Source organism: Mobula hypostoma, chromosome 28, assembly GCF_963921235.1.
Source record: "Mobula hypostoma chromosome 28, sMobHyp1.1, whole genome shotgun sequence".
NCBI lineage: Eukaryota > Metazoa > Chordata > Chondrichthyes > Myliobatiformes > Myliobatidae > Mobula > Mobula hypostoma.
This window is the reverse complement of record NC_086124.1, coordinates 33,984,725-33,996,896: the sequence shown is the minus strand read 5'-3', so window position 1 is coordinate 33,996,896 and position 12,172 is coordinate 33,984,725. Positions and strand designations below refer to the sequence as shown.

The 12,172-nt window shown below is 49.8% G+C and overlaps 1 protein-coding gene across 1 annotated transcript in view; it reads right to left on the bottom strand.

The window, feature by feature from the left end:
• LOC134338800 (protein kinase C alpha type-like) overlaps positions 1–10,843 on the bottom strand; it is a 171,071-nt gene extending 160,228 nt beyond the window's left edge. The window contains exons 1-2 of the mRNA XM_063034869.1: positions 10,656–10,843; positions 1,766–1,797 (exon numbers count right to left, since the gene is read on the bottom strand). Of these exons, the coding sequence (XP_062890939.1) occupies positions 1,766–1,797; positions 10,656–10,843 (220 nt within the window). The remainder of the gene's footprint in view (positions 1–1,765; positions 1,798–10,655) is intronic.
• Positions 10,844–12,172: the final 1,329 nt, after the last annotated feature.

The following is a 12,172-nucleotide window of genomic DNA, read 5'->3' as shown; positions in this document are numbered from 1 at the left end:
AGATTCACTCTCTGTCTGACCCCGGGAGTGTGTGATGGGATGGTGTGGAGGGAGATTCACTGTCTGACTGACCCTGGGAGTGTGTGATGGGACGGTCTGGAGGGAGATTCACTCTGTGTCTGACCCCGGGAGTGTGTGTTGGGACGGTGTGGAGGGAGATTCACTGTCTGACTGACCCCGGGAGTGTGTGATGGGATGTTGCGGAGGGAGATTCACTCTCTGTCTGACCCCGGGCGTGTGTGATGGGACAGTGTGGAACGAGCTTCACTCTATGTCTGACCCCAAGAGAGTTTGATGGGACGGTGTGGAGGGTGCTTCACTCTGTGTCTGACCCCTGAAGTGTGTGATGGGACGGTGTGGAGGAAGCTTCACTCTGTGTCTGACCCCAGGAGTGTGTGATGGGACGGTGTGGAGGGAGATTTACTCTCTGTCTGACCCCGGGAGTGTGTGATGGGATGTGTGGAGGGAGATTCACTCTGTGTCTGACTCCGGGAGTGTGTGATGGGACAGTGTGGAACGAGCTTCACTCTATGTCTGACCCCAAGAGAGTTTGATGGGACGGTGTGGAGGGAGCTTCACTCTGTGTCTGACCCCGGGATTGTGTGATGGGATGTTGTGGAGGGAGATTCACTCTGTGTCTGACCCCGGGAGTGTGTGTTGGGACGGTGTGGAGGGAGATTCACTGTCTGACTGACCCCGGGAATGTGTGATGGGACGGTGTGGAGGGAGATTCACTCTGTGTCTGCCCCCGGGAGTGTGTGATGGGACGGTGTGGAGGGAGCTTCACTCTGTGTCTGACCCCGGGATTGTGTCATGGGATGTTGTGGAGGGAGATTCACTCTCTGTCTGACCCCGTGAGTGTGTGATGGGATGGTGTGGAGGGAGATTCACTGTCTGACTGACCCTGGGAGTGTGTGATGGGACGGTGTAGAGGGAGATTCACTCTGTGTCTGACCCCGGGAGTGTGTGTTGGGACGGTGTGGAGGGAGATTCACTGTCTGACTGACCCCGGGAGTGTGTGATGGGACTGTGTGGAGGGAGATTCACTCTGTGTCTGACCCCGGGAGTGTGTGATGGGACGGTGTGCAGGGAGCTTCACTCTGTGTCTGACCCCGGGAGTGTGTGATGGGATGGTGTGGAGGGAGATTCACTGTCTGACTGACCCTGGGAGTGTGTGATGGGACGGTGTGGAGGGAGATTCACTCTGTGTCTGACCCCGGGAGTGTGTGTTGGGACGGTGTGGAGGGAGATTCACTGTCTGACTGACCTCGGGAGTGTGTGATGGGACGGTGTGGAGGGAGATTCACTCTGTGTCTGACCCCGGGAGTGTGTGATGGGACGGTGTGGAGGGAGCTTCACTCTGTGTCTGACCCCGGGATTGTGTGATGGGATGTTGTGGAGGGAGATTCACTCTGTGTCTGACCCCAGGAGTGTGTGATGGGATGGTGTGGAGGGAGATTCACTCTGTGTCTGACCCCGGGAGTGTGTGTTGGGACGGTGTGGAGGGAGATTCACTGTCTGACTGACCCCGGGAGTGTGTGATGGGACGGTGTGGAGGGAGATTCACTCTATGTCTGACCCCGGGAGTGTGTGATGGGACGGTGTGGAGGGAGCTTCACTCTGTGTCTGACCGCGGGGTTGTGTGATGGGATGTTGTGGAGGGAGATTCACTCTCTGTCTGACCCCGGGAGTGTGTGACCGACCTGTGGAACTGAGTCTCTATGAGAAGCGTGGTTGAGGCGAGGTAGACGTAAATACTACTTGCCTTGACACTGGAATCCTTGTTTACCTAGACCCCTGTGGAGGAGAACAGATGTGTATGAGCACCGATTGACGTGGAGAGTCAAGCATCCGTACAAACCCGATCTCCCTCCGTCGCCCGTACACAATGTCCATCTCCCTCCGTCGCCCGTACACAATGTCCATCTCCCTCCATTCCCCGTTCACAATGTCCATCTCCCTCCATTTCTCCGTACACAATGTCCATCTCCCTCCATTCCCCATACACAATGTCCATCTCCCTCCGTTCCCCATACACAATGTCCATCTCCCTCCATTCCCCGTACACAATGTCCATCTCCCTCCATTCCCCATACACAATGTCCATCTCCCTCTATTCCCCGTTCACAATGTCCATCTCCCTCCATTTCTCTGTACACAATGTCGATCTCCCTCCGTTCCCTGTACACAATGTCCATCTCCCTCCATTCCCCATACACAATGTCCATCTCCCTCCATCCCCGTAAACCATGTCCATCTCCCTCCGTTCCCTGTACACAATGTTCATCTCCCTCTGCTCCCCATACACAATGTCTATCTTCCTCCATTCCCCATACACAATGTCCATCTCCCTCCATTCCCCGTACACAATGTCATCTCCCTCCATTCCCCATACACAATGTCCATCTCCCTCCATTCCCCGTACACCATGTCCATCTCCCTCCATTCCCCGTTCACAATGTCCATCTCCCTCCATTCCCCATACACAATGTCCATCTCCCTCCGTTCCCCGTACACCATGTCCATCTCCCTCCATTCCCCGTTCACAATGTCCATCTCCCTCCATTCCCCATACACAATGTCCATCTCCCTCCATTCCCTGTACACAGTGTTCATCTCCCTCCGCTCCCCATGCACAATGTCCATCTACCTCCATTCCCCATACACAATGTCCATCTCCCTCCATTCCCCGTACACAATGTCCATCTCCCTCCATTCCCCATACACAATGTCCATCTCCCTCCATCCCCGTAAACCATGTCCATCTCCCTCCGTTCCCTGTACACAATGTTCATCTCCCTCCGCTCCCGATACACAATGTCCATCTTCCTCCATTCCCCATACACAATGTCCATCTCCCTCCATTCCCTGTACACAGTGTTCATCTCCCTCCGCTCCCCATGCACAATGTCCATCTACCTCCATTCCCCATACACAATGTCCATCTCCCTCCATTCCCCGTACACAATGTCCATCTCCCTCCATTCCCCGTACACAGTGTCCATCTCCCTCCATTCCCCGTACACAGTGTCTCTGTGCACACTCTCTGTATTAAAAAAATAACTTGCCCACACACTGCTTTAAGCTCTCAGCTTAAACACATGCTCTCTAGTATTAGACCTTTCCACTCTGCCTCTCGTAATCTTGTGAACCTCTCTCAGATCTCTCTTCAGCCTGCACTGCCCCAGGAGAAACAACCCAAGTTTGTCCGACCTCTCATTATAGCTCTGCCGAATAATCCAGACAGCGTCATTGTGAACCTCTTCTGCACCCTCTCCAAAGCCCCCCACACCCGTCCCGTAATGGGGAGAGCAGAACTGCACATGATACTCCGAGAGCGGACAGACCAGAGTTTAATACGGCTGCAACGTGACTTCCCGACTCTTGTACTCAATGCCTGACCGATGAAGGGAAATGTGCCGTGTGCCTGATTTCCTTGTGCAGACACTTAGTTCCCAGTGTACATCGGCCATGTATCCTGACCCTTTACATTTGACCTCCCAAGGTGCAGTAATTCCCTGAAAGTGGCGTTGCATGCAGACAGGGTGAAGGTGGTGTTTGGGAAGATAAAACAGGGTTGGAATTTCACAGGGAATGGCAGGGACCCTGGGGAGTGTTGTAGATCAGAGGGACCCTGGGGTACAGGGACATGGTTCCCTGAAAGTGGAGTCACAGGTAGACAGGGACCCTGAGGAGTGTTGTAGAACAGAGTGACCCAGGGGTATGGGGACATGGTTCCCTGAAAGTGGAGTCACAGGTAGACAGGGACCCTGGGGAGTGTTGTAGAACAGTGTGACCCAGGGGTATGGGGACATGGTTCCCTGAAAGTGGAGTCACAGGTAGACAGGGACCCTGAGGAGTGTTGTAGAACAGAGTGACCCAGGGGTACAGGGACATGGTTCCCTGAAAGTGGAGTCACAGGTAGACAGGGACCCTGAGGAGTGTTGTAGAACAGAGTGACCCAGGGGTACAGGGACATGGTTCCCTGAAAGTGGAGTCACAGGTAGACAGGGACCCTGGGGAGTGTTGTAGAACAGTGTGACCCGGGGGTACAGGGACATGGTTCCCTGAAAGTGGAGTCACAGGTAGACAGGGCAGTGAAGAAGATGTTTGCCACGCTGGCCTTCATCAGTCAGGACACTGAGTACAGGAGTTGGGACGTTGTGTTACAGTTGTATGAGACATTGGTGAGGCTGCACTTGGAGTATTGTGTTCAGTTCTGGTCACCCTGCTGTAGGAAAGGTGCAATTGAGCTGGAAAGGGTGCAGAGGAGATTTACGAGGATGTTACTGGGACCTCAGGATTGAGTTATGGAGAGAGGTTGGACAGGTTGGGACTTTATTCCTCGGAGTGTAGGAGACTGAGGGGTGACCTTACAGAGGTGTATAAAACCACGAGGGGCACAGATAGGGTGAAAGTGCACTGTCTTTTTCCCCAGGGCTGGGCAATCAAGAACCAGAGGGCACAGGTTTAAGGTGAGAGGGGGAAAGAGATTTAATAGGGACCTGAGAGGCAACTTTTTCACCTGGAGGGAGGTCCATTTATGGAATGAGCTGCCAGAGGAAGTGGTTAAGGCAGGAACATTAACAGCATTTAAAAGGCACTTGGATGGGTAATGGAGGATCAGGTGAGTTTGAAGGTTAGGATCACAGGAGATTGGGACTAGCTGGGCGGGCGGGGGCGTATTGACAATAAACTGGACTGGTCAAGGCTGTCTAAAAGAAGGGTCAGAGCCGTTTCTATTTCCTGAGGAGACTGAGGTCCTTTAACATCTGTCGGACGATGCTGAGGATGTTCTACGAGCCTGTGGTGGTCAGTGCGATCATGTTTGCTGTTGTGTGCTGGGGCAGCAGGCTAAGGGTAGCAGACACCAACAGAATCAACAAACTCATTCGTAAGGCCAGTGATGACGTTAAGATGGAACTGGACTCTCTGACGGTGGTGTCTGAAAAGAGGATGCTGTCTAAGTTGCATGCCATCTTGGACAATGTCTCCCATCCACTACATAATGTACTGGGTGGGCACAGGAGTACATTCAGCCAGAGACTCATTCCACCAAGATGCAACACAGAGCGTCATAGGAAGTCATTCCTGCCTGTGGCCATCAAACTTTACAACTCCTCCCTTGGAGGGTCAGACACCCTGAGCCAATAGGCTGGTCCTGGACTTATTTCCTGGCGTAATTTACATATTACTATTTAATTATTTATGGTGCAACTGTAACGAAAACCAATTTCCCCTGGGATCAATAAAGTATGACTACTACGACTATGGCAGCAGGGACTAGTTGGGCAGAAGGGCCTGAAGTGTAGGATGGTCTTGTTTTGAGTGTATGAGGTACTTGTGGGACTGTACCCAGAATAGACCACGGGAGGGGACAGGAAAGGAACTCCATGGGTGGGGGGTTAATTTTCTCTCTTCCCTTTCCCCTCTCTCTCTTGGATGCTTTATAGAGCCTCAACATTACATCCTTGCTCTTATATTCTATACCTCTAGAAATGAATGCCAACATTGCATTCACCTTCTTCACCACCAACTCAACCTGGAGGTTAACCTTTAGGGTATCCTGCACAAGGACTCCCAAGCCCTTTGCATCTCTGCATTTTGAATTCTCTCCCCATCTAAATAATAGTCTGCCCATTTATTTCTTCCACCAAAGTGCATGACTATACACTTTCCAACGTTGTATTTCATTCGCCACTTCTTTGCCCATTCTCCAAAACTATCTAAGTCTCTCCGCAGGCTCTCTGTTTCCTCAACACTACTCGCTCCTCCACCTATCTTTGTATCATCAGCAAACTTAGCCACAAATTTATTAATTCCATAGTCCAAATCATTGACATACATCGTAAAAAGCAGCGGTCCCAACACCGACCCCTGTGGAACTCCACTGGTAACCAGCAGCCAGCCAGAATAGGATCCCTTCATTCCCACTCTCTGTTTTCTGCCGATCAGACAATGCTCCAGCCATGCCAGTAACTTCCCTGTAATTCCACGGGCTCTTATCTTGCTAAGCAGCCTCATGTGTGGCACCTTGTCAAAGGCCTTCGGAAAATCCAAGTAACCACATCTACTGCATCTCCTTTGTCAACCCTGTTTGTAATTTCCTCAAAGAATTGCAGTAGGTTAGTCAGGCAGGATTTTCCTTTCAAGAAACCATGCTGGCTTTGGCTTATCTTTCATGTGCTTCCAGGTATTCCATAATCTCATCCCTAACAATCAATTCCAACAACTTCCCAACCACTGATGTCAGGCTAACAGGTCTATAGTTTCCTTTCTGCTGCCTCCCACCCTTCTTAAATAGCGGAGTAACATTTGCAATTTTCCAGTCATCTGGTACAACGCCAGAATCTATCAACTCTTGAAAGATCATTGTAATGGCTCCACAATCTCTCCAGCTACTTCCTTCAGAACCCGAGGGTGCATTCCATCAGGTCCAGGAAATTTATCCACCCTCAGATCATTAAGCTTCCTGAGCACCTTCTCAGTCGTAATTTTCACTTCCCTGACACTCTTGAATGTCTGGTATACTGCAAATGTCTTCCATTGTGAAGACTGATGCAAAGTACGCATTTAGTTCCTCTGCCATCTCATCATCTCTCATTACAATATCTCCGGTGTCATTTTCTATTGGCCCTATATCTATCCTCAACTCTCTTTTACCCTTTATATACTTAAAAAAATTATAGTGTCTTCTTTGATATTAGTTGCCAGCTTCCTTTCATAATTCATCTTTTCCTTCCTAATGACCTTCCTAGTTTCCTTCTGCAAGTTTTTAAAAGCTTCCCAATCCTCTGTCTTCCCATTACCTTTGGCTTCCTTGTATGCCCTCTCTTTTGCTTTTACTTTAGCTCTGATTTCACTAGTCAGCCACGGTCGTGAGCTTTTTCCATTTGAAAATTTCTTCTTATTTGGAATATATCTGTCGTGCACTTCCCTCATTTTTCACAGAAACTCCAGCCATTGCTGCTCTGCTGTCCTTCCTGCTAGTGTCCCTTTCCAGTCAACCTTGGCCAGTCCCCCTTACATGTTATCCTAATTTTCTTCATTCCACTGAAATACCAACATGTTGGAAATTTAGCTACTCCTTCTCAAATTTCAAAATATCATATTGTGATCACTGTTCCCTAAGGGTTCTGTAACCTTAAACTCTCTTATCGCCTCCAGATCACCCAATCCAGCACAGCCAGTCCCCTAAGTGGGCTCAACAACAAGTTGTTCTAAAAAGCATCCCTTACACATTCTACAAGTTCTCTCTTGAGGTCCGGTACTGACCTAGTTTTCCCAATCCACTTTCATGTTAAAATGCCCAATGATTATCATGACATTGCCCTTCTGACATGCCTTTTCCTGCTGTCTTTTGTAATCTACATCCCGGCTGCTGTTTGGTGACCTGTATACAACTGCAATTAGGGTCCTTTTATTCCGACTGGGTAGCCTCCAACCTGATGGCATGAACATCGACTTCTCTAACTTCCGCTAAGGCCCCACATCCCCCTCGTACCCCATCTGTTACTCATTTTTATGCACACATTCTTTCTCTCACTCTCCTTTTTCTCCCTCTGTCCCTTTGAATATACCTCTTGCCCATCCTCTGGGTCACCCCCCCCTCCTTGTCTTTCTTCCCGGACCTCCTGTCCCATGATCCTCTCGTATCCCCTTTTGCCTATCACCTGTCCAGCTCTCGGCTCTATCCCTCCCCCTCCTGTCTTCTCCTATCATTTTGCATCTCCCCCTCCCCCTCCAACTTTCAAATCCCTTACTCACTCTTCCTTCAGTTAGTCCTGACGAAGGGTCTCGGCCTGAAACGTCGACTGCACCTCTTCCTATAGATGCTGCTTGGCCTGCTGCGTTCACCAGCAACTTTGATGTATGTTGCTTGAATTTCCAGCATCTGCAGAATTCCTGTTGTTTCCTTTTACCCTTGCCATTTCTCAAACTCAACCCATAGAGACTCTACACCTTCCGATCCTATGTCATCTCTTTCCAATGATTTAATATTATTTCTTATACATAGAACCACACCACCCCCTCTGCCTACTAACCTATTGTAAAGGGTTTCTTCTTTTATGTTACTGCGTAGGCTAATTAAAATGCCTTCTTTGTTATGTTATAATTAAAATGGTTTTTCTGAAATAACTGTGCTGTAAGGAATTCTCTCTCTCTCTGCTTGTTTGGGTTATATTATTGATAAGAGAGAGAATGAACCAATTGGGATAGATGTTATTCTTTCTTGTGTGTTTGTAAGCTATTGTGATGCGCGGGCTTTGGGGAAGAAGGCGCAATGGGGACAGAGAGAGGAGACGCGATGCTCTAAGCTGGCTGACGGAATGGACCCCGAGCAGGAGTCTGATGCCCAGGGTCTTCGGTGAGGAGAGGAGACGAAGACAGACTCGTGTGGAGCATCTGGTCGACCACCATGGTTGATCCCAGCCGGCGGGTCGAGGAGATCAGAGGGGATCGAATGGAGGAAAGAAGACTCTATTAATTGAGCTCCAACGGTTGTGCACGAAGTGGTTGAACTTTGATAAGTTTGGCGCCTTTTACTTTCCTTTTATATTTTATCTCTATTAATTACATAGTTCCAGTAATATCTACAAAGTGTACTCATTTAATCGCATATGGTGTATTGTCTGTTATCTGGCGGGCTGGGGTACATCACACAAACTTGATTACCCAGTTTGGCGGGGCCAAAGACTGCTCCCCCTAGACGAAAGCGAGCTGTGCGAGCCTGAGGCTTACCAGGGGGCTACACTATCTTTCTGATACACTGTATATCCTTGGACGTTCAGCTCCCAATGGCAGCCATCCTTTAGCCAAGTTTCAGAGATGGCCACAACGTCATATTCGCCAGTCTGCAGCTGAATTTCAAGATTGTCTATTTTATTTCTCATGCTGCATGCATTCAAATGCAACACTTTCAGTCCAGGACTGTATTTGTTGCTTTCCGTTTTAACTGCACCACGCCTCTATTGCCCTGTAACTCATCCCACTGGCTGTGATTAAGCCTCATCTCCTGCCTGTCCTTTCCATCGTCTCTGTTGCACGCTACCTTTGATTTATTCCTGTTTTCCCCTTCCTCAGCTCTATCACTCCCATTCCCACCCACCCCCCTTGCCAAATTAGTTTAAACCCTCCCTAACAGCTCTATTAAACCTGCCTGCTAGGATATTGGACCCCTTTGGGTTCAGGGGTAACCTGTCCTTTTTGTACAGGTCGTACCTCCTCCAGAAGAGGCCCCAATGATCCAGGAACCCAAAGCCCCGCTGCCTACACCGGTCTCTCAGCCACACATTAATATGCCTGATAATGTTATTCTTGCCGTCGTTAGCACATGACACAGGCAGCAATCCTGAGATTACTACCCTGGAGGTGCTTTTCAGTTTCCTACTCAACTCCCTGAAAACTCTCCTCCCATTTTCTACCTATGTCAGACTTCTGGCTGTTCACCCTCTCCCTTCAGAATACTCTGCACCCGATCCGAGACATCCCGTACCCTGGCGCCTGGGAGGCAACACACCATGCGAGTATCTCTGTCAGGCTGATAGAACCTCCTGTCTGTTCCTCTCACTGTGGAATCTCCTATGACTCCCGCATTCCTCATCTTCTTCTTTCCCTTCTGCACCATGGAACCAGGCTCAGTGCCAGAGACCCGAGCGCCATGGTCGTCCTCTGTCAGGTCACCCCCCTCAACAGCATCCAAAACGAGATAACGATTACTGAAGGGGATGGCCAGAGGGCTGCTCTCCACTTTCTGAGCTCTTCCCTTCCCTTCCCTGACAGTGACCCTCTTATCTAACTCCTGCAGCCTCGGGGTGACTAACTCCCTGTAGCTCCTCTCTACCTCCTGCTCACTTTCCCTAATACACTGTAGGTCATCGAGCCACAGCTCCAGATCCCTAACACGGTCTCTCAGTCTCAATCTTTCCACTGCTCTCTCCCTCAATCCATTCCTTATCCCCTTCAACCCCTCCCACTTCTCCCTCAACCCTTCCCCCTCTCCCCACCCTCAATCTGTCCACTTCCCTCTTTCTCAATCCCTCCCTCAAATGCCCAACTCCCTTTCTCTCAATCTGACCAGTTCCCCCTCCCTCACCCCTGCCCAATCCCATCCCTTGTCCTTAATCCCTCCAGCCATTAATCTGTATCCCCCTCCCTCTCGCCGTCCCTCTATTACCACCATCCCCGAAACATGATGAGGGGAAAGGGGGACAGGAGGAAGGGGAGAGAGGGAGGGAGAAGAAAGAGAGAGAGGGGGAGAGAGGGGGAGAGAGGGAGAGAGGGAGAGAGGGAGAGAGGGAGAGAGGGAGAGAGGGAGAGAGGGGGGAGAGGGGGGAGAGGGGTTGAGGAGAGGGGAGGAGGGGGAGAGGAGGAGAGGGGGAGAGGGGAGAGGAGGGGGAGAGGAGGAGAGGGGGAGAGGGGGGAGGGAGAGGGAGAGAGGGAGAGAGATATGCGCAGGTGTAAGGCTAAATGAGCGGGTAGAGAGTCCAGGGAAGAAAGACAACGTGGGAATAAAACGATGGACAGAAACGGAAGGAGCGGACAGGCAGAGGACTCCTGTCTCCGCAAATTGTGGTTTTCCCTCCCTCATTTCCCAATCCCCCCTCGGAACGTCAGCCTCCCCTCGCTCCCTCCGTCTGCCGGCGCTCCCTCACCAGATGAAGTCGGTGCAGTGACTACAGAAGGTTGGCTGCCTGAAGAAGCGGGCGATAAACTTGTGCTCCTTCACCTGGTGGACGTTTTTCTGGCGGAGCGCTCCCCGCCGGGCGAAGGCACCGACAGGAGTTAGCGGCGGCGGAGAGCCGCTTTCCACGGGCTCGCCCGAGCTAGTCACCTCAGCCATGACTGCGCTCACTCGCCCGACTCGGGCACTGCCCAGCCCTTTTGTACCCGCGCTCGGAGGCGGCTACCACTTAAAGGGGAAGGCGGCGGGCATCAGCGCTTAAGTATGATCGGAATGGGTGAAACCATGAAGAAAAGGGTGGAAACAACAAAACAGCACGAAATAGCACACAGACACACAAACACACACTCACACATACAGTGTACATACACACACACACACACACACACACACACACACAGACACAAACACACACTCACACATACAGTGTACACACACACACACACATACAGTGTACATATACACACACACACACATACAGTGTACATACACACACACACACACACAGTGTACACACACACACATACAGTGTACATATACACACACTCACACAGTGTACACATACACTCACACATACAGTGTACATATACACACACACACTCACACACACAGACACACAAACACACACTCACACATACAGTGTACATACACACACACACACACACACAGTGTACATATACACACACTCACACACACACACACACACACACAGTGTACATACACACACACAGTGTATACACACACACATACAGTGTACATATACACACACTCACACAGTGTACACATACACTGACACATACAGTGTACATATACACACACACACACACACACAAACACAAACACACACTCACACACACAGTGTATACACACACATACAGTGTACATATACACACACACTCACACACACACACACACACGCACTCACACACAGTGTACATATACACACACACTCACACACACACAAACACACACTCACACATACAGTGTACATATACACACACACTCACACACACACACTCAAACACACACTCACACACACAGTGTACATACACACACAGACACACAAACACACACACACATACAGTGTACATATACACACACACACAAACACACACACACAGTGCATATATACACACACACAGTGTATATACACACATACATATACAGTGTATATACACACATACACATACAGTGTACATATACACACATTCACACATGCAATGTACATACACACAAACACACACTCACACATACAGCGTACATACAAACACTCATACAGTATATATACACACACTCACACATAGTGTATACAGAAACACTCACATACAGTGTATATACACACACACACTCACATACAGTGTACATATACACACATTCACACATGCAATGTACATACACACAAACACACACTCACACATACAGCGTACATACAAACACACATACAGTGTATATACACACACTCACACATAGTGTATACAGAAACACTCA